Source organism: Trematosphaeria pertusa (assembly GCF_010094035.1).
Source record: "Trematosphaeria pertusa strain CBS 122368 unplaced genomic scaffold BU26scaffold_15, whole genome shotgun sequence".
NCBI classification, from domain to species: Eukaryota; Fungi; Ascomycota; class Dothideomycetes; order Pleosporales; family Trematosphaeriaceae; genus Trematosphaeria; species Trematosphaeria pertusa.
In genome coordinates this window covers 281,099-304,598 of record NW_022987226.1, presented here as the reverse complement: position 1 = coordinate 304,598, position 23,500 = coordinate 281,099, and the positions used below count along the sequence as shown (strand labels likewise).

At 55.3% G+C, this 23,500-nt stretch overlaps 11 protein-coding genes across 11 annotated transcripts; 5 read left to right on the top strand and 6 right to left on the bottom strand.

The window, feature by feature from the left end:
• The first annotated feature begins 106 nt into the window (after positions 1-106).
• On the top strand, positions 107-3,189 carry BU26DRAFT_464145 (eukaryotic translation initiation factor 3 subunit C). The gene is made up of 4 exons (XM_033825157.1): positions 107-537; positions 630-1,239; positions 1,289-1,661; positions 1,709-3,189. The coding sequence occupies exons 1-4, from the start codon at positions 219-221 to the stop codon at positions 2,960-2,962; spliced, it is 2,556 nt and encodes an 851-aa protein (XP_033679121.1). The 5' UTR covers positions 107-218; the 3' UTR covers positions 2,963-3,189.
• Positions 3,182-5,032, bottom strand: BU26DRAFT_94369 (PAP2-domain-containing protein). The gene is made up of 5 exons (XM_033836527.1): positions 4,974-5,032; positions 4,639-4,916; positions 4,349-4,582; positions 3,840-4,265; positions 3,182-3,780 (listed from the first exon to the last, which is right to left on the bottom strand). Exons 2-5 carry the CDS (start codon positions 4,868-4,870, stop codon positions 3,452-3,454), a joined length of 1,221 nt encoding a protein of 406 aa, XP_033679120.1. The 5' UTR covers positions 4,871-4,916; positions 4,974-5,032; the 3' UTR covers positions 3,182-3,451.
• On the bottom strand, positions 4,948-5,549 carry BU26DRAFT_94344 (uncharacterized protein). Its single transcript, XM_033836526.1, has one exon. It carries the CDS (start codon positions 5,462-5,464, stop codon positions 5,138-5,140), a length of 327 nt encoding a protein of 108 aa, XP_033679119.1. The 5' UTR covers positions 5,465-5,549; the 3' UTR covers positions 4,948-5,137.
• Positions 5,550-6,333: 784 nt separating this feature from the next.
• On the bottom strand, positions 6,334-6,923 carry BU26DRAFT_435128 (uncharacterized protein; the record flags this gene model as incomplete). The annotated part of the gene is made up of 2 exons (XM_033824109.1): positions 6,334-6,490; positions 6,547-6,923. Coding segments are annotated over 2 exons (534 nt in total), but the record flags the coding sequence as incomplete, so codon positions are not given.
• A 1,329-nt stretch (positions 6,924-8,252) lies between these two features.
• BU26DRAFT_569118 (uncharacterized protein) lies at positions 8,253-9,569 on the bottom strand (the record flags this gene model as incomplete). The annotated part of the gene is made up of 1 exon (XM_033833848.1): positions 8,253-9,569. One exon carries the CDS (start codon positions 9,567-9,569, stop codon positions 8,253-8,255), a length of 1,317 nt encoding a protein of 438 aa, XP_033679117.1.
• Positions 9,570-9,911: 342 nt separating this feature from the next.
• Positions 9,912-11,600, top strand: BU26DRAFT_94003 (EAP30-domain-containing protein). The gene has a single exon (XM_033836522.1). The coding sequence runs from the start codon at positions 10,329-10,331 to the stop codon at positions 11,136-11,138; it is 810 nt and encodes a 269-aa protein (XP_033679116.1). The 5' UTR covers positions 9,912-10,328; the 3' UTR covers positions 11,139-11,600.
• On the bottom strand, positions 11,177-13,341 carry BU26DRAFT_522823 (aspartyl-tRNA synthetase). The gene is made up of 4 exons (XM_033829879.1): positions 13,187-13,341; positions 12,447-13,126; positions 12,122-12,326; positions 11,177-12,061 (listed from the first exon to the last, which is right to left on the bottom strand). Exons 1-4 carry the CDS (start codon positions 13,280-13,282, stop codon positions 11,384-11,386), a joined length of 1,659 nt encoding a protein of 552 aa, XP_033679115.1. The 5' UTR covers positions 13,283-13,341; the 3' UTR covers positions 11,177-11,383.
• Positions 13,342-13,566: 225 nt separating this feature from the next.
• On the top strand, positions 13,567-15,458 carry BU26DRAFT_542865 (glutamyl-tRNA amidotransferas-like protein; the record flags this gene model as incomplete). The annotated part of the gene is made up of 3 exons (XM_033831672.1): positions 13,567-14,024; positions 14,078-14,253; positions 14,311-15,458. The coding sequence occupies 3 exons, from the start codon at positions 13,567-13,569 to the stop codon at positions 15,171-15,173; spliced, it is 1,497 nt and encodes a 498-aa protein (XP_033679114.1). The 3' UTR covers positions 15,174-15,458.
• Positions 15,459-17,391: 1,933 nt separating this feature from the next.
• On the bottom strand, positions 17,392-19,705 carry BU26DRAFT_522821 (Pex24p-domain-containing protein). Its single transcript, XM_033829878.1, has 2 exons — positions 18,133-19,705; positions 17,392-18,081 (listed from the first exon to the last, which is right to left on the bottom strand). The coding sequence occupies exons 1-2, from the start codon at positions 19,351-19,353 to the stop codon at positions 17,596-17,598; spliced, it is 1,707 nt and encodes a 568-aa protein (XP_033679113.1). The 5' UTR covers positions 19,354-19,705; the 3' UTR covers positions 17,392-17,595.
• Positions 19,706-19,902: 197 nt separating this feature from the next.
• On the top strand, positions 19,903-20,522 carry BU26DRAFT_94012 (mitochondrial import inner membrane translocase-like protein subunit tim16). The gene is made up of 2 exons (XM_033836523.1): positions 19,903-20,046; positions 20,093-20,522. The coding sequence occupies exons 1-2, from the start codon at positions 20,044-20,046 to the stop codon at positions 20,495-20,497; spliced, it is 408 nt and encodes a 135-aa protein (XP_033679112.1). The 5' UTR covers positions 19,903-20,043; the 3' UTR covers positions 20,498-20,522.
• Positions 20,523-21,054: 532 nt separating this feature from the next.
• On the top strand, positions 21,055-23,274 carry BU26DRAFT_435260 (uncharacterized protein; the record flags this gene model as incomplete). The annotated part of the gene is made up of 4 exons (XM_033824118.1): positions 21,055-21,955; positions 22,046-22,217; positions 22,274-22,958; positions 23,008-23,274. 4 exons carry the CDS (start codon positions 21,055-21,057, stop codon positions 23,272-23,274), a joined length of 2,025 nt encoding a protein of 674 aa, XP_033679111.1.
• Between the last annotated feature and the right edge of the window lie 226 nt (positions 23,275-23,500).

Sequence of the window (23,500 nt, the reverse complement as noted above, 5' to 3'; positions counted from 1 at the left end):
GGTTGTGCGTCCGGATTCGCCGTGAATTGCCCCGCACGTGAGGAAGGCGCGCTCGGACCAGGTATCCCACTTTGACTCACGCCAAGACTTAAAATTCAAAGGCGAACCGCAAACGCGAGCGTGAGTCCGGAAATTCTCACATACTCACAGTGACCGCCGCTACACATCTCTCGACCGCCCGGAAGCGCACAAATCTAAGAGCAGAAACCACAGCGAACATGTCTCGCTTCTTCACAGCTAGCGACAGCTCGAGCGAGGAGTCCTCGGATGAGGAGCTCTACTCTGGCGAGGAGGAGGAATCCCACGAGGAAGAGTCCGAAGAAGAATCAGAGGAGGGGTCGGAGGAGGAATCATCCGGCGATGAAACCGGTGCAAACCGTTTCTTGAGGGACGCCAGCAGTGAGAGCGAGAGTGACGAGGAGGATGGGGCGAAGGTGCTCAAGAGCGCGAAGGATAAGCGGTTTGAAGAGTTGGAGGGGACCGTGAGGAGTATTGAGAATGCCGAGAAGATCAACGACTGGGCTGTCATTTCAGAGCGTAAGTTACTCCCGAGGCTTTGCAGCGCGGCGAGGAGGCAGCGCCGGTTTGACGCGGTCCTGAGCGCTTGATGCTAACGAGGTAATATACAGAGTTCGACAAGCTGAACCGCCAGATTCCCGCCCTGATCAAGCAGAATGACGGAAAGGTGCCCAAGCTCTACATTCAGGCTATCGCCGACCTCGAGACGGTTATGCTCGAGACGATCGAGAAGCAGAAGGTCACGCCCAAGAAGATGAATGCCATTAACACACGCGGTCTCAACGCCGTCCGCCAGCGTATCAGGAAGAACAACAAGGACTACGCCAAGGACATCGATGCCTACAGGGAGAACAAGGATGAGTTCATGCGCGAGGAGGAAGTTGAGGAGACGCCCAAGGAGAAAAAGAAGAAGCAAAAGATTCTGCCGCTCGATGCTGGCGCTGTCGCCGAGGCTGATGATGAGGGCTTCACAATGGTTGGCGCTGGCGGTAGAGCGGTGCAGTATACTCCGGAGAGCATCCTCAAACATTTGCGATCGATCGTCGAGCAGAGAGGACGCAAGAATACCGATCGGATGGAGCACATTCGGACGCTGGAGAAGCTATTTGATGTAGCGATCAACGACTACCAGAGAGTCCGGGTGCTTTTGACGCTCATCTCGACGAGGTTCGATTTGACGTCGGGCACCGGCAGCCAGATGGTGCAGGAGCAGTGGAAACTGTGAGTCCATTTCCCGCTTTCAGTGCGCCGCCACTAACTCCGAGACTAGGGCCCAGCAGGAGTTCAACCAGCTCCTGAACATCCTTGAAGGCACGAAGGATATTGTCGTCATCGAGAACGCCGAGGAGTGGGAAGACGACGAGAAGCTGCCCGCTATCATTCCTGGAGAGACATTCAAGATTCCCGGCAGTGTCGTGTCGTTCGTCGAAAGGCTAGACGATGAGCTCACCCGTTCGCTTCAGCACATCGACCCTCACACCTCGGAATACATTGACCGATTGACCGATGAAGGGTCCCTCTATTCCGCACTGGTCCGCACCCTGGTGTACGTTGAGAGCCTGAAGAAGCAGCCTAATCTCGAACTGCCACAAGAGTCTCTGAACCGGGTCATGATGCGGCGGTTAGAGCACGTCTACTTCAAGGTATGCAGTTCAGCGCCAATTTGTCTCCCCAATGCTAACTTATGCAGCCTTCCCAGGTTGTCACCATCCTCGAGTCGAACACCTGGAAAGCAATGCCGTCGAACCTTGACTCCGAGATCACACCGCGCGCCATTTCTAACGATACCACCTCGCTTGTTCAGAGGCTCTGCACGTACCTCTTCAAATTCAGCGAGGGTATTATCCGAGCGAGGGCAATGCTGTGCCAGGTCTACTTCTTTGCGCTGCACGACCAGTACTACAAGGCTCGCGACATGATGCTCATGTCCCATCTCCAAGACACGATCAGCAACTTCGATGTCAACACCCAGATTCTCTTCAATCGTGCTCTAGTCCAGGTCGGTCTTTGTGCATTCCGCGCCGGCCTGGTCTACGAGGCACAAACCTCTCTGCAGGAGATCTGTGGCAGCAACAGGCAAAAGGAGCTTCTCGCACAGGGTCTGCAGCTGCAGCGATTTTCACAGATCTCACCGGAACAGGAACGCCTCGAGCGCCAGCGGCAGCTTCCCTTCCACATGCACATCAATCTCGAGCTCCTGGAGTGCGTGTACCTCACATGCTCTATGCTCCTCGAGATCCCTCTCCTCGCACAGATTGGCTCGTCCCCAGACATCAAGAAGCGCGTCATCAGCAAGACCTACCGCCGTCTGTTAGAGTATCATGAGCGCCAGATCTTCACCGGTCCACCCGAGAACACCCGTGATCACGTCATGCAGGCCTCCAAGGCACTGTCGGCGGGCGAGTGGAAAAAGGCAGCCGACTTCATCAACTCGATCAAGATCTGGGAGCTGATGGCCAACTCAGCGAAGATCAAGGATATGCTATCAGCGCAGATCCAAGAAGAGGGTCTGCGGACATACCTCTTCACCTACGCCCCCTTCTACGACACGCTCGCCATCTCGACTCTCGCATCGATGTTCGACCTTTCAGAGCGCAAGGTGTCAGCAGTCGTCTCCAAGATGATCTCGCACGAGGAGCTGGCTGCGGCGCTTGACCAGGTCAACTCGGCTATCATCTTCAGAAAGGGTGTCGAGCTGTCTAGGTTACAGACGATGGCGCTTAGCCTGTCGGACAAGGCATCTGGTCTCATTGAGGCGAACGAGAAGACGCTCGAGCAGAGGACGCAGGGCACGGCGAATGCCTTCGAGAGGCAGCATCAAGGAGGTCGTGGTGGACGAGGTGGAAGAGGACGCGGCGGTGGACAGAGGGGCCCGGGGCGGATGGGTGGTGGACGGAATCAACAATTCACGGGCGGTGCGCTGGGACGGGCTATTCAGGCATAAGATTGTTTGTTAATCTGACCCGCCGCATCACTTGGCTGCCTGCAAGTTCCTGGGATGGGCGGGTTTCATGGACTGGCGTAATTGGTTTTCATTTCATTTGTCATGGATAATGGAAACGCAGATGCAGAACGAATGCGTGTGCTTAGATAGGGTGCATCAATGTCCACGAGGAGAAAATAGCGTTGCATTCAGTATCATTCATTATGTGGTATCTCTGAAGTGACTACCTCGTACAATTACCATATTAGGAAATTAGGAAATGTAAGCCGCTATGTCGATGTCGCTCTGTAGAAAAAGGAAAGACGTGCGCCGTCATAACCAAATATCGTACATACGGGGAATCGGAGTCAATCTCTCGCTGCAGAGGAACCAGTTCCTCGAGATCAAAGCTTGGTCGTTGGCGGGGTTCAAGGAGCCCTCAGGTCAACACCCCGTGTATTATCCGAGCGCCCTGTGTGCCAGCAGAAGTGGTGGGTACGGCGCAGATCCTTAGACCATATGCTCTCCATACCGACTCCCACTCACGGGCCTACGATCAATGGTATGCCCACCATTCCCAACAACACCACCATGTGTGCCACGTCCATTTGCAGCACCATGAGTCCCCGCATTTGCAACGCCAGCGCCAGCACCTGCAGCCGCGGCCATGGTACCACGCGGGCCATCGGCGGCGTCTGAGGGCGCGCCGCCCCAGGCACTACCCTCGTGGGTGCCCCAGCCGGCTTTGCGTGTCCAGACAGCGTCGTGGAAGCCGTCGAAGGTGTTGGGGCCTGATCCGTAGATGAAGGGTGTGTGGCGGGTGAGGGGAATGTGGTTGACTAGAGCTTGCTTAGTACAGTGAAGAGGTGGTGGGGTGGGGAAGGGGAGGGGGGCTTACAGCGGAAGTCCCAGACAGAAGAGTAGACCATGCGGTAGGCGCTGAACGCCATCACAGTCCCAATAATGGCACCCGCCAAGATGTCATACCAATTGTGATACTCGTCGATCGTGAGCGCGCCACCAATGAGGCACGCTCCCAAGATCGGGGCGTAGACGGCGACGAGTTTCCACATGGCGGGATGGTAGTTCGCCCAGATCTTGAGTTTAGCGTTGAGGTAGAGGTACAAGAAGACGAAGCCGGCGAAAGCGGCGGTCGTGTGGCCAGACGGCATGGATTCCAACGAGTCATCGATCTCGTTCTGGTCGCCTGTGCATATGCTGCGGTCGAACATGACTTGGCGGTAGCCATTGCCATCATTGCCGTGGGGCATGAAGTTTGCGGGGATGACGGGCTTGCAGACGGCGAGAAAGTGGGGGCGGAGTCCTGTAGATACATGTCAGTCTATCTATTCTTCGATGATTGCGCACTGTTGGGTGCAGGAGAGGGACATAGAGGAGTGAACGTACCTCCAATCAACCACTTGATAAAGACCTGGAACACTGCCGCTGTGATGAGTGAGTACAGCAGGCCAATGGTGGCATTGTTCACATCCCAGAAGCTGCGGACGCGTATTTGGCAGATGAGAAAGACGATGAAGGGGATGAAGAATCCCAGCAACGCAGCGAGCCAGATGGGGACGATCTCGTTGCGGAGAGGGTACGCGAATTCCGGGTACACGATCTCGCCGTCTATGAAAGTGACTGTTCATCTCGTCAACCTATATTCATGTATGAAGGTCAGACGGGAAAAAGCTTACTAGGGAAGCTACGACTCGGTGCCGGATGCGCCATATACACCCCCAATCCAATGGCACCCATGATAGCCATGGTGAGGATGTCAAGCCAAGTCGCCTTGATCCACTGGCCAAAGGTCGGGCGAGTGTTGTGGGACGGGACACCGTGATGCTTAGCAGGTCTCTTCTCGCGATGGCCAGTTGCATTGGCGGTGTTTGCGTCTGCGGGCGCAGCGCGCCGGTTGAAGAATCCCATTATGGGTTTTGTGGTGTGGGAGGTCGGTTGGTGTCAAGAGAGGATACTATATTGGTGAGCAGAAAGCTTTTGAAGTGAGCAAAGAGTTAGGCATAGAACTGACGTAGTAGCGGCGTGGTGGTATCCAAAGGGGAAGCAGCAAGCAAACAAACTGGCGTGGACGATCGTGACGGACGCGCCAACAAAGCAGCAACCTCTCACTCGTAGCGATAGTACACGGTGATACCAAATTCTCAAAGGACTTGAAGGACTTGAAGGGACGAAACCCTACCCGCAGCCATATATACTCGAGTCTAATTTCACGATCCCGATGCCCACGACATCATCTTCCTGCGCCGTCCATTCACGCCTCCAGCCACAAACAGGCTGGAATCCTGGCAGCCAATCCGCGCAGACCTGGCGAACCCCATGACGAGGCGGTGATTGCCCTTTTCGTGAGGAGTCAAGAAAGTTTGGCGCTGATCGCTCTCGATTGAGGCGCCGAAACGGTGCGGAGGAAATGTTGGCACAAAGCTTAGTGAGCGGTGTGGAAGCTTGTTCAGAGCTTAGCTGGGGATGGCGACGGTGGCAGACTCTGGGCATCAGATGAACCATGCAGAGAGGATCGAAAGCCTCTTGCTGCCTCGAAATTGACCTTGAAACTTGTGTTTTGCTGGAATTCTGTCTGGATACGCTCGTCCTGAGCCTGAATGCTCAGGAACGCATGTTTGGCGCGCTCAGGGGCGGGTGACGTCACGCCTTCCCTAACAACAACCCTGCGTCTGTGCGGCACCCCAAACTCGGTTCCGGCTCATCGAAATCGCAACTTCACCAACTTTCCCATGCTGTATGACATAAGAGTGAGCATCCTTGAGTCGGCAATAAGCCGTGCTCGGTGAATTAATCCAAGCTGACTCTTGAGATCGTTCTCCACACGATCTGTCGTAGCCTTGCACACGGGTTCTTCACGGAGATGGGACCATATCTCAGAATGCAGTCAGCCGGCATTGCGTGAACTGTACAATTACACGTTAACCTAGATACCGCAGGAAGCTGTGTCCTTGTGCAACAGTAACCCGCGGACGCTGTAAGTCCTAACCCCACCGTTCTCGATCATCCTACGAGGCTCTCTCTAGGCCAGCCCGGTTGTGGACGCATCTTCACTTGCAGTCAGGGCAGGCATGGAAGAAACATTGGCGGATCGCACGCTGCGGTTTCCATTACAATACTCCTCTAGAAAATGATGCTCCGACCCAGGAGCTACATAGGAAAAGATGCACTCCGGTAAAGAAGGTGCGTTCGTGTCAGCCACGCCCTTATAAGATTACAATCAAGTATAAACGCCTGAAGCAGAACTGGCCCGACAGCGTAAACCTCGACGCCCATCTCCCTAGTGGTATCTCATATCCGCACCCATCCCCTTTTGTATGTTTCGTGTGCATGTGCATGTGCATGTGAAGCCGGTCAAAGTTCGGCATGGTCGCTTAGGAGTGGATGTGCACCTCGGTGGTACCGCTACGATGCCAGGTAGCGAGCAGGACACCGCAGCGTCCGCACTTATGCTGGACGTCCTTGAGCGAGTTCATGACGTAGGGGATGCATCCCAAGCAGGCGAAGCAGCAGAGACCGAGAGCCCAGGCGCTGTGGAATTGTCAGTCTTCGTCCTCCTAATCCAAGCCCAAGACAAGGTGACTCACTGTGTGGTGTTGCCAATCTCGTATGAGACGTTGGTCATGGCACGCTGGCCACAAGCAGGGCAGTCCGCCGGCGCGGGGGATCGGTTGAGCGAAGCAATGGGCGTAGCGGTCTGATAGACGGTACCGCTCTGCTGCTGCGGAGGCATGCCGGGGTTCATGGGCTGCTGCTGGAACTGGCCCGTCTGCTGAGGCGACATGTAGGCGCCCTGGGGCTGCTGGGGCGGCGGTGAGCCCGCATACTGTTGCATCTGCGGCTGCTGATACATCTGGTTCTGCTGGAACTGGGCGTGCTGGTTCGGGTCCTGGTAGACGGGAGGTTGCTGCCCTTGGGTCACGTCCGGAGACTGGGGGAATTGGTTCATGGGGACTTTATACGGTTGTTAGCCAATGTTCAGCTTCAAATGCGCCACCAGCGGATGCGAGCCCCATACAAGGCTGAAGCTTTGCAGATTCGCATGCGATTGGGGTCGGGCAAAGCGCGTGCTCAACGCGTGGAGATTCGGGAAAGATGCGAGTCTGGAGCACTTACCACCTTGCTTCTCCATTGTGACGGTCTGTCTGAAGTCGAAATTGCTTGGAAAACGCGTGTAGAGGATGGGCTGCTTGAGAAGTGAATGCGCGCAAAGGGGCTCCACGAACAAAGGAGAGTGCGAGAGCTGAAAGCGGCTGAAGTTGAAATTTGCAGTCCTATCGAAGGGCGCACAAAGTCGAGACGAGGCGTCGCTTTTTATCGAAGGCTTCAGGCGCACCGGCTGGGGGCCAAGGAGCTCGAGGTGAAGGTGGTGCAGAGCACAGCCCACAACGCCGCGCTCCCATAGGCCCACCACAATCGACGGCCCGCGTTCGCAAACGCCGACAGCTCAGCTGAGGCGTGTGCGCCAATCATACGGCCTCGAGATTGTCACAGAGAGTCACGGATCTGGCACCGAAGGGCGCTTGAGCCTCAGCTCACGCTCTGTGGGAGAGATTTCGAGATTCGGGTCGCTGCAGGGCTAACAAATAGCGCGGCAAGGATTGGCGAGCCAAGGCCGCAATTTCCTCTTCCCGCTTAACGCAGCTCTCTTTTTGGAGCTCGTCTTCCACCACATCTTCGTATCATGCGCGCCCTCGTATCATGGCTGCGCCCAGACAACGCCTCGCATTGAATGCGGACTCCCGCCCATGCGCATCCCCACATCAGTGTCTCGCCCTTACATCACTCTTCACCATGGGGCCACGCTTGAACAGGACAGTTTCGAATTGACGTCGTTCGTAAGGCTGTGCTGGCGCAGGAACGGATCAGCACGCCGCCAGCAACTGAGCTGGCGCTAGAGGATTTGGGGGATGGCGTCTGCGGTTGGCCTTGCATGATTGGTGGTTCCTGCAGCCTTCCCGCTTGCTATTTTTGAGGCATGTGGCGCTGCAGGGGCCGGCATTGAGTTCAGACCCTGTCGCAGCAACCCAAGCTTGAAGACCTTCAAAAGGTCGACGGTCTGGACGACCAGCGGTACATATTTCCAGCCGAGCGCTTGCAGAGAGTCCAGATTCTTAAAGACAGTTTATAGACGACGGCGGCAAGCTTTCTCCACCAAGGCATTGATGTCGGAGTTCCGAGAGTGTGCCAACGCTGGGCGGAAGTGCCGAAAAGCGAGCTGAAGTCGCCTCGACCCTGAGGGGTGCATGCCAACCGCTTTCGACTCACCGGACATGCACGGTCTATCGAAGACTCAATACCGGGTGTCCATATCGTCAAGATCGGCCTCTTCCTCAGATTCGTCGGCTATTACCCCCTCAGCGTCTCGTCTAGTGCCGATATCGCTTCCATTCAACTCCTTGAGCTGGGCAGGAGTCAACTCGACGATAGTGGGAGCGTACTCGCCCGTCTCGTCCTCTTCATCGGCGCCGTTCACATCCATTTCGACGCGCTCGCCATCCTCTAGCTCCAACATGCCGTGCTTGACGTACGAATCGTCAAGTTCCCACCCGAACACATCCCGAAGGAAGTCTTGAAGCTCATCGAACTCGTCTACAATATCAGACTTCCACTTTCCGTCAAACTCGTCGAGTCCTTTGTGGAATTTACGAAGAAGTGGTTTGAGGAATCCGCCGCCCTGTTCGTTCATGTCGAAAAGGCCGGCTTCTATATCCCCGCAATGGCTCAGTTGCAGGCGTAGCGTCTTCAATAGCTCCAGGAACAGGGAAGAGCGGTCCTTGACCGCTTGCCGACAGGTCAATAGCAAGCCCAGCAACCTCTTCCATTGCTCGAGGCAGGAGTTGTTGTTGAGAGTCAGGACCATGAGGAATGCGAACTGCAGTTCTCCCACGATCTCGAACTCGCGGCTCCGGGAGTCTGTACTCTGGCTATGCGTCTCGATGAGTTCACCCAGAGCCCAAGATCGATCCTGCGCAGCTTCCGTCCGTTCTCGCCCCGTCGCACCTTCTCTCCAGGTCCGCTTCAGATCGATAGGCAGAAACCGCAGTTCTTTCTCAGGATGCAGGACGCTGTTGCTCGTTTCAAGACCCGGTATTGTCTCTAAATCCTGCGCAGCAGACGAAGCGGATGTGAGACTCCAGTGATCCGGGCTGAGCCCAGTGATGCGTGACAGCAGCGTTGGGGTGATTCTTGAGGTAAGTCGGGCCCAGTCTGTAGATTCCTCCGCCACGTCATCATCCTCGCCGCTGTCTCCAGACTTGACTGTCTGTCGGTACGGCGTCAGCCCGTCCTTCCATATGCTCCCCAGATTAGCTTTCCACTTCAGGACTTTTGTCTGCGAAGTCTCGGCCACTAAATCCTCGTTGGCAGGATCCCATCTCTTGACGAAGACTTGTGGTGGTCCTGATCCCGGAGAGACATAGAACCATGCGCCGTGCCTCACGGAAAGTGAGGAGTCACTGGCGGCGAAGACGAAGTGTAGACCAGGGGGTACGTGCTTCACCCCATGGAAGCGTGGTGTTGTCGTGAAGGACAGTAGATCAATGCCCCCCAGCGCATTAGGCGGTAAGTCTAGTAGCAGCACGCAGTGTGTCTGCGTCGCAGGATCCATTTTGGAGACGTGAAATAACGCCTCGAAGCTCGTGTGGCGGAAAATGTTGAAGGAAGGGTTCCAGAACTCTGGTAGAATATCGAAGAAATTATATCATGAGAAATGTCCGAAAAGGGCAGGAACGCGCAGACACGTGAGGTGCAGCCTCAACCTTGCGAGCGGGTAGAGAATTTTGCAACGAGGGGCTGCGTGAAGGGTAACGAGGCACGGAGGTTTGGTGAGAGCGCCTACGAGGCCAAATCCAACTACTCGTACGCACACCGGCCCAAAGCGCCAGACATGGTGCCGGTGGAGGCCATGTTGTAAGGGTGTCTGAACCTTGGAGGCGCAACCCAGCAAACTGCGCCGGAACCATCCCAACGTCATTTGACTTGCGGCTTGCCTTGCCGAGACTGTTCCGCTCCGCCTTCCGAGCCTGCCTCTACCGCTGACGATTACTTCCAAGGTCGGACTATCTTGCTTCTTGACTCTTGGAGGTTGCTACTGTCGAGAACTGATTAACGGGTCTAGAATGGATCTACACACGGCTGTGTAACGGCGTGCGTCTGTCCTCTGCGCAACCGGCTCCGCCATTCGACACAGGACCTCGAAGCTCTTCCCGCTGCCGCAAGCATCCGCAAAAGCAAGACACTTCCGGGCCACTCCTCCGCCTCCGTATACCATCTCTCACATCGCCAACCCTGCCGAACATCCCCGGCTCTGGCGTCTTCCCCCACCGCTCCTACAAATCCTCCCTCCACCACACATCCACCACCCACCATGGACCGCCGCCGCACCCCGGGCCTCTCCAGCCTCACAACCTCGCGCCTGCAGAACCACCACTACACCGCGCACGGCACCGCGCTGCGCACGCGCAACGCCGAAACCCTGCAAACCCAGCTCTCCGTCTTCCAATCGCTCCTGCACAACTTCGCCCTCACGCACGCAAAGGACATCCGCGCCAACCCCGAGTTCCGCGCCGAATTCGCGCGCATGTGCTCCGCGCTGAACATCGACTTCCTCGCATCGTCATACCACAAAGACAGCAAGGAGGGGAAAGGCAGCGGGGATGCCGGGAGTATATGGGCGCAGCTGCTGGGAGGGAGTGTGAATGATTTCTACTTCAATCTGGGCGTGTTGATCGTGGAGGAGTGTCGGGCGACGAGGAGTGAGAACGGCGGCCTGATATCTGTCTCAGACCTGCGCGCGCGTCTCTCCGCCGGCCGCAGCAATGCCATCGGCAGCGCGCTGTCCAACATCACCGACGACGACATCAAGCGCGCTGTGGAGTCCCTGTCTCCGCTCGGCGCCTGCTTTAGCATTATGAAGATCGGGCACCGGAGCTTGATCCGTAGCGTGCCCAAGGAACTTAACACGGATACGTGTACGGTGTTGGAAGCGATACAGTTGCTTGGGTATGTGACGATCAGCATGTTGCAGTTGAACCTGGGGTGGGAACGGCCGCGGGCAATTGCCGTGGTGGAGGATCTGCTGGCAGATAGTTTGGTGTGGGTGGATACGCAGGCCGGAGAAAATGAGTACTGGAGTCCTGCGTTTATCAGTGGGGCGGGTGGTGTAAGTGGAAGCTGATGAGTGGCAAGAAAGAGGAAGGGCACGAGACTCTGGTTGCTCAGAAAGTAGGGGGAATGGCGAGATAGACACTTGATACCCGGCATCCATGCCAACGCTCATAGAACACTCAATCAGAGAATCTAATATAACATTCTCTAGTCGAGTCAGAACATTTTGAATTCAGTACTGACACATCTTGCCGCATCCTAGTACCCCGACTCACTCGATCAGTCAATCGTTTGTGTCCTCTATAACCTCCCCGATTACGGTGTAACTCTCTGTGGGTCCCTAGGGAAGAGACTCGTCATCCGAATATTGGGCAAGCCCAGCCAGAATTGCACGATACGCTCAAGACCGAACCCGCCACCACCATGCGGCGGACATCCATACCTGAAACTATCCACATACTCCTTCGTGCCTGGGCCATTGGGATCGATCGGCGGGTCGTGCTTACGCATTTGCTCCGCGAGAAGATCAGCGTCGTGAATACGCTGGGCGCCGGAGAGGATCTCCTGGCCGCGCATGAACATGTCGTAGGAATTGGAGAGGAGTGGGTTGTGCGGTGAAGGCATAGTGTAGGCAGGGCGTAGGACGATAGGGAATTGGTCAAGAATATAGAAGTCGGAGTTGTACTTCTCGAGGACAAGTCGGCCGAGGTGCTTTTCTTGTGGCGTCGTCAAGTCATCGTAGTCTCCGAGTTCTTCTCCAGCTTCGCGCAGCATCTTGATACCCTCTTGGAAGGGTATTCGGGGAACCTTCCCGGACTCTGGCATCTTGAAGTCCTCGACATGGTATACGCCACGGACGAGATCGGTCTCTTTCTTGTACCGCGCGTTGAGCTCTTTGAAGATGAAGAGCATGAGGTCCTCTAGAACACTCATGACCTCGTGGTAGTTCTCTTGAAACTCCATTTCCAGATCAAGGCCAGTGAACTCTGTCAGCTAATCGTAGGAATTATAAGTCAGCAGAATATCCACAGAAGGGCTCCAGAGGTCACATACATGACGCGCGGTATTGCTGTTCTCAGCACGGAACACGGGGCCGATTTCCATGACCTTCTCATACCGCGACGAGATGAGCATCTGCTTGTAGAACTGGGGCGACTGGGCTAGATATGCTGGGCGGTCGAAGTACTTGACCTCGAATACGTTCGCACCGCCTTCTGAGGCAGCGCCCAGGATCTTGGGTGTGTGGATTAAGACGAAACTAAACGTGGGATACATATTAGTACATGTCCAACGCATGCGGGGAGGGGAATGAGCAAGCATCCGGAACAAGACGGCATGTCTCAATTGCGGATAGCACCTCTGTCCGCGCCGTACGTACCCTTTCTGACTCAAGAACTCTTGGAACAATTGGCACACGCCGCTCTTGATAATGAAGATGGCATGATTGATCGTAGCGCGCAGATCCAATGTTCTGTTATTCAACCGTGTGTTCAGTCCCACTAGTGGTCTTGCGTCGCCTTCCGTCTGCTGTTCGTCTTGGTCTCCCAGACCTTCACTGGGAAGCGGCCGCTCCGCATCGTCGACCTGGAGAGGCAGGATATCGGCCTTTGCTTCCACGAAAGCCGCGGTGATATGCAGCTCGAAGTCCTTCACAGTCGCGCTCTTGATGGGCTCCTTTACTCGCTTGACCAATCCAGTAACGGCGAGCGTGGTCTCGGTGTTCAGGCTCCCGCAGAACTTGACCATCTGTTTGCTGATCTTCTCACTCGCTGCGACCACAGCTTGCACCGTGGTCAGACCCTGGCGGAGATTCAAGAAAGCGAGCTTCGCAGATTGTACACGCGCATTCTGGACCCAGCATCTGAATGTGACTTCCTTTTCTTCGTGCTCGGCGATGGTAGAGAGGTCGATGCGCGGTTTGCCAGTAGGTTTGAAGTCCTTCGATCCGATCATGGGCAGTTCGCCATACGAGTCCTTCGAGACATCTTCTGCGTCGGCGGCGTCTTTCTTCTGGCGCTCGGCGAGCTCGCGGGCTTTAGCTGCGGCCTTCTTTTCGGCCTGGAGTGTGTCAGTAGGAAACCAGAAGAGACTTTAGCTCATAAATAGAGGAGAGCATACCTTCTCTTTCTCTTTCTGTGCCTTCTTCAGCGCATTCTTGGATGGCTGCTCCGGAGGGTCGCCTGAGCCTGACGCGGCAGGGGCAGGTTCAGCCATGGTTGTTGGGACCGTATATTGCGGAAGGAGATGTTCGGTGGCAGGGTGAACCTTAAATATGCGCTACAACCCTCAGTGGGTCCAATTGAGGCAGCACTGGCCGCGTGCGTAGTTGTGTGAGTCGAACTCGGATCTCGTTTGGTGGGGGGTTATTTTGTATGGCGGGGCCGTCAGCCTTGCAGTGAATCATCAGCCCAGCTCACGTGAGAGAATTTCACGTCTCGGCCTCGGAACTCTCAAGAATTTCTGGACGACGCACGCGTCTACGATGACTCCCACCCTCAATGTCCCTCCTTAGACATGCCAAACAGCATCTCTCCAACCAGTTGAAGTACGAGCATCTCAATGCCTTCGTCTCGCTCGCCGACCGCGCCTCAATTCTCACTCGCGCCGAATCCGCCGACGCGTCTCCTCAAGGTCACAATGTAGGAAAGCACAGCCCGTATGGCAGACTAGTTGCCATCAAGGACAATATATGCACGGCTGATCTCCCCACCACGGCCGCATCGGGCATCCTGAAGAAATTCATCAGCCCGTATGATGCAACGGTGGTAGAGCGGCTCCGCGATGCCGGGGCCATCATTGCCGGAAAGACGAACATGGATGAGTTCGGGATGGGATCGCATTCTGCGCACTCGTACTTCGGCCGTGTGAAGATGGAAGGTCTTGAGGGACAAGAGAAGAGTGCGGGTGGGAGTTCGGGGGGTAGTGCGCTTGCGGTTGCTACCGCGCAATGCTGGGCGTGAGTGCAGTATGCTGGATCGGACATGGAGTTTCGAAGCTGATTGAGGATAGGGCTCTGGGGACGGACACGGGCGGTTCCGTACGACTGCCTGCTGCGTATACCGGCGTTGTGGGGTTCAAGCCGAGCTATGGCCTCCTTTCAAGATGGGGAGTTATTGCGTACGCCAATTCGCTAGATACAGTGGGAGTATTGGGCAGTGATATCGAGACAGTTGAAGGTGTGTTTGGTAAGTCTATCTTCAATCTCACTATGGAGAAAGATTGACTGATTTCTTGGGCCATAGACACCTTAAACGTCTACGACCCGCAGGATCCCACCTCGCTCCTTCCATCAACACGATCTTGTCTCAGTTCGGAGAAGAGCTTGTGGGGTCCCCTCCGGGTCGGTATTCCGCTAGAATATAATATCGAAACTTTACATCCCGGGGTCCGAAAAACATGGACTCGCTCCCTGGACCTCCTACAAGAGCGCGGGCACACACTACATCCCGTCCGACTACCGGCAACTCAGCACGCCTTGTCAGCATACTATGTTCTCGCTCCTGCGGAGGCATCTAGCAACCTCGCAAAGTATGACGGCGTAAGATATGGGAGCAGAGCCGAAGGCAGTGATGGTACGCCTGAGAGCGTGCTCTTCGCGAAGACGCGGGGACAGGGCTTCGGACCCGAGGTTCAACGGCGGATTCTGTTGGGCGCTTTCTCGCTGAGCGCGCAAGCAATCGATAATTACTTCATTCAGGCTCAGAAAGTCCGGAGACTGGTCCAGCAAGACTTCGACAAGGTGTTCAAGGCCTGTAATCGGCTTGTATCCCGCTCGTTTGCTGTGGAAGAGACTGGTGTGGATATCCTGCTCTGTCCAACCGCCCCGACTCTGGCTCCGCTCCTCACCGACATCGAGAATCAAGATCCGATCCACGAGTACATGAACGACGTCTTCACTGTTCCCGCGAGCTTGGCCGGACTTCCTGCGATAAACGTCCCCGTCTCTATTGCAGACGAAGATAGGGATGTTAAGGTGAGGGAAGGGGGCTTTAAGGAGAGTGCGGGTATGCAAATCATCGGCCAATATGGCGACGACAAGCTGGTGCTCGCCGTCGGCAAAGAGCTAATGCAAGCCGCATCAGAGAGACATGATCACGGGACGTAGCATCCTGAACCACATGTACAACATGTATAACATCACAACGACACGTCAACACAGTAGTGGGCAAGAAATGCGTTTAAACCCCCGGGCCCAGGGGTGTGGGTCCAAAGGAGTGTCCATTAATTCCATACCATTCCTACATGATTGCCTTCATAACCCTAGTAGCTTGCTCCGACTCCCATTCGCCATTCCGAAATGCATGGACTTTAACCCGTGATCCTGGGATTGAGTGGTTGGTTGGAGTCGAGTTGAGGATTCAGTGGGTGCGAAGTGAGACGCTTAATGGCTGCAAGCGCCGCAGCCGCAGGAGCTGCAGTCGCCGGAGCAGCCGCAAGTCTGGCAGTCACTGTATCATAGACTCGTCAGCATTCTGTGGTGTTGGTAACGTCCACGGGTAGTTGCATGGAGGACATCAAGGTACTCTTGGGCCATCACGGTGCTCATCCCCGATAGCGCATCGGGGAACAGACCAGCGGCGATGATAGGATAGCGACGTACCAGGGAGACATGTTGGTTGAAGTGATTGGTAGCTGGGAAGCTTGAGTTGGTTTCGAGTTGGTTTTGCTGGGGTCGATGTGAGAATGTTCGCGTTAGGGCTGAGGAGGACGGACATCAGGGTGCCCGGCGGCAAGCCTATATATACCCTTTTCCTTGTCCTGCTTCGACCCCACCCTCCGTCTTGCCAGCCCACACTACACGACATGCACATACGAGACCGCCTGACAGGTGACATATCGATACGGTAATCGCACCAACACCAGCAGGTTCCCGCCCTGGCCCACCCTGCCTGCACCCTACGAATCACGATCCGAGCCGAGCCACCCACCCACCCGTTACGTCGAAGTCGAGCGGGGAAGCTACTTCAGGTATCGATACAGCCCGGAGAGCCAGGCGGTAACCGCGGGTGCTGAATTGGATAACGTGGGAAGATGGGAAGGGGGCGGCTGTCCACTCGCAGAAAGAACTCAGAAGGCTCCTCTGGCCTAAACTGGATCAGCTGGCAAAGGATTGGGCTGAAACAAGTGGCCATGGGAAGATCGCTAGAGGGCACGGCGCTGAGTCTGGACAACAGCGAGTGAAGCGAAGCGGAGCCCCCTGGCCAGAATGGGCCGATGTGGACCTATGATGGCAGAGAGACGGACACCATCGAGATGTAGATCAGTACGTACAGTACATGGAAGGTAAGAACGTGGGATAACCGCGTGTCCTCCATTCGCCGACCTGTAGCTGTGGTGCAAGCCCGTCGTTATCTGACAGGCGTCACTGGTGGGCGAGGACGAAACAGCGGGGTCACAGTGGCACAGCATATCCATCCTTCACAGCTCGGAGCATCTGCCTGCGAAGGTATCGTCTTTTAAAAAGCAATACTTGCTCGGGGACGCCTGAATGCAGGACATGTGATGTGGAGGCGAGGTAAGGGTGCAGTGGTGCATTACTCCATCCAGCGGAGAGCTCCGGCCAATGAAGCAGAGTCGGAGATATCCCTTCCCGGTGGCACAATGCACGTGGGGAGGTTGTGCCGGGATGCCTGAGGGGGTATGAAGCGAATGCAGTGTGCGCTGGGTAGCACCCTTTAGGGGCATAGTGTGTGGTCAGATGCTGCCCTGGCTATCGGGGTGCATTACCTAAGACTCACACTTGTACCCCCATGTCCTATAAGCCTTTGGTGTAAGTAGCTCGGTGACATGCCGTTGCAATGTGGTAGATAGTGTTAGTGTCGCCCGCGAGGGCATGCAGGTGCCAAAGGATTCCGTGGAGAGCTCGAAAGGCGTCAGCTAGATCAGAATACCCATCAGAAGGGCACTGTCTGTGATGCGCCTTGCAGACACATGTGGTACCGGGATGCCTGAAGAAGTAGGTCGTAGCGATGCAGTGTGGGAGTAGCGTGAGCACTGTGATGGACCGTGAGAAGTGGATGCTAGCAAACACCATCAGCCGGGTTCACAAGTACGTATCTTGCATCATGAGTATGTGTACAGCCCGTATGGCACTTTGCACGGTGTCATAGCACTGATATTGCGGTGGTGACATTGTTATTGTGACGTATTTGCGTGGTGGAACCGCGTGAGCAGTGAGCGGCTAGCTCTGCTGGACAGGTCAGTTAAGTCTCCGACCTAGCTTATGCGTATGCAGCTTCCAGGGACGGCTCGGTGACATATCGCTGCAGCATTCGAGATAGTATTGCTGTCAGTCATGAGACATGCAACAAAGGTCCGTGGTATCAAAGGCAGCGTGGGAAAGAACAGTAACTATCGCCTAAACATTAGCTAAAGTGGGTTCCCATCCCAATGTATCCCGCGGCCTGAGCACAAAGATCAGCACTGTCCCATCCCGCTTGACTCCCGAACGCCTGCCTATGATCCGGTGAAGGCGCCGTTAGTTGTACACATAACGCAAAACACAGAGCCGCCGTAAGCGTTGTAAATCAAATGTCCAACTGCATCCTAATATCGTCGCTGAGTCGCCACTCGTCCTCTCTAGTCGTTCTCTCTAGCGGCGTATGTACATCGTCCTCATCACTCCTCCGGCTGAGATTTGTGCTCGTCGAGCTCGCTATTGTAGCAGCAGTATCGCTGCCTCCTCGACTGCGACTTCTTCGCTTCTTCTTGAACCAGCCTCGCTTCGACTTAGTGCTGGCTGCGTCTGTATCAGATGTTGTAGAGGGTGCATACTCTGAGCCATTTGCGAGCGTAGGGTCGGTGCTTGCAACGGTGCTTGTGTTGGAGGATACTTTGGCTAGAGGTGTAGGAGTTGATGGCTCTGTTGGGTCGGAGACGGGGTCTAGCTTGGGAGTTGGGATGGGTGTGACTTCCGTGGAGGGAGTTACTTCGACGAGCTCGGCATCGCGGTACCATTTTCGTCGGCGGGTGTAGCGGCCCCAGCCATCTTGCCCTCTTCGGCCGTCTCTCCACTGCGTTGAGGTTAGCTTTCTCATCAGGGACGTCGAAGAAGATGGGCATACCTTGTTGTCATAGTATATCCACCCAGCATCCCCGTCAGAGGCCGCCTTCCCCTTTCCATCTTTCTCGGCGCCTTCAATTTTCCACTCGCTTCCCTGGACCCATCTCCACCTTGCCTGGCCTCCTTCAACTTCAGGAAGCTCAAACTGATCCTTAGGTGGCACGGAATTCAAATGCTCATCAGTCCAGGCCGCGCGTTCGTAGGCTAGCATAGACGATGTCCATCCAATGCCTAACCATCGTCTTTGATTCTCGTAGATACTGAAGGTGAAGCGTACACCAGGTGAGTCGGGCCGCCGTTTCGCGGCGAGAGATGCAGCTATCTCCTGCGCGCTCTTTCTCCGAGGAGGTAAAGCTGGGGCTCCATCTTGGGTCTCCAGCTGCACATCTCCAAAGTTTAGCCCTGTAATAAAGGCACATATTCTCCGCACATTCCTCGATCGCCAAAGGATTGTACGAGACACCCGTGCTGGGCGTGAGTGCCAGCTGAGAACTACCGTACCAACCGCGAGCACTACCCGTTTCGTCGTAAGGATGTAGAAAGGCGGAAGGGTCAGAATGATCCATATCGGCAAGACGAATAGTATCCGGATGAAAAGGAGAGTCAACGCAGGCCTCGTCGTCGCCGAAGTCGCAGTCCTTTGCGTCGAGAGAAAGTCGGTCAGGCGAAGAAAGGGATCAAGCAGGATATTGCACCGCGAAGTGAGCAGCTTCAAGGTGTCCACAATCTCTTCCAAGCTCTTGTGGTGTTTGATGCTGCTCTCTGACTGCGCTCTGCTATGCCCCTTCTGCCCTTTCTCGCCAGTGAACGAGGTCGAGGAAAGCGGGGAGTATCTCCGCGTATACATGCCCAGTATTAGACCTAGTACTACTATGATAGGCCCCGCGTATCGTGTGATGACGTCTCCGTACACCACCACCGCCCAAAAGCTGGCCACCAACAGGAAGCTCTCCCACGGGTCGCCAGTCGTCCATGTTAGCAATCCGACGAACTTGTTCAGCGGAAGTATAAACGGATGGGAATACGCAAGGACTCGCGTAATTTGCGGAGGGGTAGCAGCCAGCAGCGGCGATTTCTGATGCACTAGTATCGCGGAACGAAGCTTCGTCTGGGGAGTAGCTTGCCCCAGGGTGGACGGTGAGAAGGCAGCGTAGGTGGGCGGGTTCGGGTCGGCGGTGGGCTGCGGCGACGCATCGTTGGCGGAGCGTGAAGGGGTGGACATATGATCTAGCCAGGGAGTATCTGCTGCAGTATTAGCATGCTGGTGGTGGCTATCCACAGTCTGTCGCTGGTGGTTGCTACTCGCCAAAAGCTGCCATGCATGAAGAGGTGCTGCGTCATAGCCGGCGGGCTCGGATTCGCCTTGAGGCTGAGAGCCGCGTTTGCAGTCGAGCCACACTCTGAAGCTTCTCGCGACAAGGTTCGATATCCTCAAGGGCGAGGTTGCGTATTCAGGTAGAAGGGGTAAGGTCGATAAACCGCGCCGTCGTCAATGGTTGTGAGGCGGGGAGCTTTGGCACATGTGAATGACTTGAGCCGAGAGCTTTGGAAAGCACCAGTGTGCTAGCGTTCTGTTCAAATCGATAGAACTATGCGACTAGCAGTGGTCTGTCTCTCGATATTTCCAGCAGACCATAGCAGCCTGTCTTGCTTTCTCTCAGCGCTGTTGCTCCTCGAAGCCATTTGCGATCGTTGCGTGATTGGCTGCGTCTTTCTAGGTCACGTGGATCTGCTCTGGGATGTCGCCGAAACTTCGGGAGCGAAGGCGACTCTAGAAATTTTGAGAATCCCTTCCGCCGCCCAACCTTAGAACGCAGTATTCCGTCATCGAGCAGGTCGCTTGCCGACGAGTGGAGTCTCCTCTACTGGCCCCTCTCTTTTCTTCCTTTCTTCGAAGTCCATCTATCCCGCAATGGTAAGCCCATTGGCCTGCCCCCGAAATGCCCGGCTAACGTGCATAGGCTCATCGCATAATAACACAAGTCGTCTTCTCCGGCGCCCGAATAATAGGACGCGCCGTCGCCGAGTCCTATCGTCAAGCCGCCGCAACGCAGAAATATGCTGCCGCCAACCAGAAGAGTGGAGGCGGCTTTACCTCGTCAAACATCACCATGGAGGAAGCGTGCAAGATCCTCAATGTCGGGCCGTCAAAGATGGGGCAAATAGACATCGAATTTGTTACGGAGCGGTTCAAGCGGTTATTTGACCTCAACGATCCGAAGAAGGGCGGTAGCTTCTACCTACAGAGCAAGATATTGCGGGCAAGGGAGCGCATTGAACGGGAAGTACGGGGATACCAGCAGATGGCAGAAAGAGAGAGTGAGCTGCGGGAAGGATTCAAGCCGAAATGGACTAAGGAGGAATGAAGCATCCATTGCGCAGACGATCGCAAACCCACCACTCTGGGCGGAGCGCGTTATCGAGTCTTTGCGCATGCGCACTCCGTAACCCGGATTTCCCAGTGATTGCAACCCGCAATCCGACGTTTCAATGCATGAGATGGCGTTTCGGTTTCTGGCATAGCGTTTGGAACTGTTGGCACTGTTGTACTGAGAGGTGCTATTATCGCACTGGCTTTTGGATGCTGAAAGAGGCATAGAGCCTCCATTATGCTTCTCCACTCTCAGCTGTATGTACTGTATTCTTGTCGATCGGACATGTTCTATCTACTGTATTATTGAGAGCTTGAATCGGCATCTGGTTGCACAATGATGGCCCGTTAGCGCAGCCCTTGCACTCTGATGCGCTGCAAATGGTCTGATTGCACCTTCCCTCCGGGCTCCTCGAACTCTTGCACGTGATCGCGCTAAGGGCTTGGCAAAGCAATTTGTCAACACAAATTCTCGCCGCCCTCGCTCCTCCCTCTCACCAACTTCACAAAACAGACGCTGACTGCATCCAGCCCGAAGAGATTACCATTGCGATGGGGGACTCATATCGTCCATCGCGTGACCGCCCGCCGCCGCTCGTAGACCGCATGACGTTCAGCGCTGGCGGTGGAGACAGTTACAGACCTGGTGATCAACAGCGTCTCCAGCAGAATGGCAGTCGCGCTGCCAACCATGCCGAATTCACATACACTGCAGGGCAGCAAGCGCAATTTCCGCCTTGGAACCGCAATCATGGTGCCTCTGGGCCCAACAACCGCGATACCTGGCGCGGCGGGGAGTTCTATTCATCGCATCCCACAAACAGGCGCAACCCCAACGGTTATGGGAGAGGCTACCGCAAGCCAGCTCCCCATGAACGTGCTCTCCTCCAGAGTCGCGACGATAGTACCGAGCACACCCTCGGCGTGCCGGACGGCCCAAACAAGTTCCGTAACCTGGAAGATCTGTCAGACGACGAAGAGGTCGACATGGACATTGATAGCGACCAGTCCAGTGATTCTAGTGGGGCCAATGGCCAGAACGGCAATCACAAGATCGCTCGTGTGCAATTAAGCACTCATACTGATGGCAATGCGGTACCTAAGTGGTCCAACCCTGACCCGTACACCGTTCTTCCACCACCAGAGGAGACTACCGGCACGAAGAGGGACATTGTGAAGTTGATACGCAAAGCCAAGAACGAGGCCGCAGAGAAATCCAATACGGACAACGCCGTCGCGGCCAATGATGACTTCATTTCATTTGGCGACGGCGACGGCGAGGACAACGACGATGACTCCGGCCTAGTCATCAATAAGGGAGCTCCCCCACCAGCCCCATGGGCGCACCTGTCGTCTGGTGGCCAATCTTTCCAAGGCTCAATGAACGAGGTAGCGTCCATCGGAGCGTTATCCTCCGCAACTCATACCACCAAGCGCTCGGCTGGGGCAGCAGGTCTACCAGCGAAACCGCCTCGCCCAGCAGGTCTACCAGAGAGACCACCTAGCCCAGCAGGTCTACCAGAGAAACTACCTAGCCCAGCAGGTCTACCAGAGAAACTACCTCGCCCAGGAAATATCCACAAGCGCAAGCGCGGCGAGACTGAAGGTAGGGTTGGCAGCGTCATAGAGTTATGGCTGCCTAAGCCCCATTCTCATCCCACGCCGTGGGCTACGAATCAGCACTACGCGCATCTTAACCACGATCCACGCAAGTGGTAAGGACCCCGAAAAAAGTCTCACTCATCTTTGGCGCCTTGCTGACTGGTGCTAGGCTTCATAATGAGATCATTGACTTCTTTGATTACGTCCGACCCCTAGCGCACGAAGATGAAGTCCGCGGAAATCTGATCACACGAGTTCAGAACGCAATTGGAAGGCAGTATTTCGCGCCACACTCTGGTCGTATCTGCTGCTTCGGGTCATTTCCTGCCGGGCTGTACCTTCCAACAGCCGATATGGACCTAGTCTACGTCTCCGACCTGCATTGCGGAGGTGGCCCGCCAGTCATTTCCTGCGTCAAGGGTGGCCTGTACAAGGTTGCCAAGAAACTCGAGAATAACGGCATCGCTGCGGACATTGTGGTTATTGCAAAGGCTAGAGTCCCTATCATCAAGTTTGTGGACAAGGAAACCGGCATCCAAGTCGACATATCCTTTGAAAACCTCAGCGGTGTTTACGCGCAGGCAATCTTCCAGCAGTGGAAAGCCCACTACCCGGACATGGTGTACTTGGTAGCCCTTGTCAAACAGTTTCTTGTCATGCGCGGCCTCAACGAGGTCAATACCGGAGGGCTGGGCGGCTTCAGTATCATTTGTCTGGTGGTCAGCTTCATCCAGCTTCAGCCAAGGCCTGACAATTTAGGAGAGCTCTTCCTGAACTTCCTAGATTACTATGGCAACAAGTTCGATCTTCGCCAAAAGAGGATCGTTATGCATCCTCCAGCCCTGGTCAATAAGGTGAGTAACTACACTGAGGCATCTATGCCCATCAACTAACAATACTCAGAGTCATACCGGGATCGACGGTCGCCAAGAAAAGCCCGATGGCCTTTCCATTCAAGATCCGAACAGACCGAACAACAACATCTCTGGCGGTTCGTTCAAGGCCAAGCAAGTGTTCGACGCCTTCGCCGGTGCGCACAGAGCGCTCAAAGAACGAATGGACGCAATCCGCAACGCTGGAGACTCCCACTTCAGCATCCTCGGCGCTCTCTTCGCGGGGGACTATACCTCGTATGAAGTGCAGCGAAAGCGCATGCGGGCTGGCAAGTAAGTTCATAGCACATGGATTTGATGTGGGCTGGTCTGCTCCATGCTCTGCGATGAACTTCCTTTGCGCAGTTTCATTTATCAACAAGATTGCTCACATGTTGCAGTACCGAACAGGGACTCGTCGCGGAGCTCGGTCCCCACGATCATCCCAATACCTTCGTGAAACCGGCCCAGGAAATCATTGTCATCCAGGATGATTAGCGAGATTTTCGTTTCGGCACAGGTAT

What these genes read in the sequence shown, in the direction of transcription:
- BU26DRAFT_522823 (XM_033829879.1), bottom strand. Translation starts at nt 13,282, where the DNA reads ATGGCTGAACCTGCCCCTGCCGCGTCAGGCTCAGGCGACCCTCCGGAG. An exon ending in CACAGAAAGAGAAAGAGAAG is followed by an intron (nt 13,127 to 13,186) that starts GTATGCTCTCCT and finishes GACACACTCCAG; the next exon opens with GCCGAAAAGAAGGCCGCAGC. An exon ending in GAGTTCTTGAGTCAGAAAGG is followed by an intron (nt 12,327 to 12,446) that starts GTACGTACGGCG and finishes TCCCACGTTTAG; the next exon opens with TTTCGTCTTAATCCACACAC.
- BU26DRAFT_94003 (XM_033836522.1), top strand. Translation starts at nt 10,329, where the DNA reads ATGGACCGCCGCCGCACCCCGGGCCTCTCCAGCCTCACAACCTCGCGC.
- BU26DRAFT_94369 (XM_033836527.1), bottom strand. Translation starts at nt 4,870, where the DNA reads ATGGGATTCTTCAACCGGCGCGCTGCGCCCGCAGACGCAAACACCGCC. An exon ending in ACCGAGTCGTAGCTTCCCTA is followed by an intron (nt 4,583 to 4,638) that starts GTAAGCTTTTTC and finishes CGAGATGAACAG; the next exon opens with TCACTTTCATAGACGGCGAG. An exon ending in TATCAAGTGGTTGATTGGAG is followed by an intron (nt 4,266 to 4,348) that starts GTACGTTCACTC and finishes ATGTATCTACAG; the next exon opens with GACTCCGCCCCCACTTTCTC.
- BU26DRAFT_464145 (XM_033825157.1), top strand. Translation starts at nt 219, where the DNA reads ATGTCTCGCTTCTTCACAGCTAGCGACAGCTCGAGCGAGGAGTCCTCG. An exon ending in CTGGGCTGTCATTTCAGAGC is followed by an intron (nt 538 to 629) that starts GTAAGTTACTCC and finishes GGTAATATACAG; the next exon opens with AGTTCGACAAGCTGAACCGC. An exon ending in TAGAGCACGTCTACTTCAAG is followed by an intron (nt 1,662 to 1,708) that starts GTATGCAGTTCA and finishes TAACTTATGCAG; the next exon opens with CCTTCCCAGGTTGTCACCAT.
- BU26DRAFT_522821 (XM_033829878.1), bottom strand. Translation starts at nt 19,353, where the DNA reads ATGTCCACCCCTTCACGCTCCGCCAACGATGCGTCGCCGCAGCCCACC. An exon ending in GGATATACTATGACAACAAG is followed by an intron (nt 18,082 to 18,132) that starts GTATGCCCATCT and finishes ACCTCAACGCAG; the next exon opens with TGGAGAGACGGCCGAAGAGG.
- BU26DRAFT_94344 (XM_033836526.1), bottom strand. Translation starts at nt 5,464, where the DNA reads ATGGTTCATCTGATGCCCAGAGTCTGCCACCGTCGCCATCCCCAGCTA.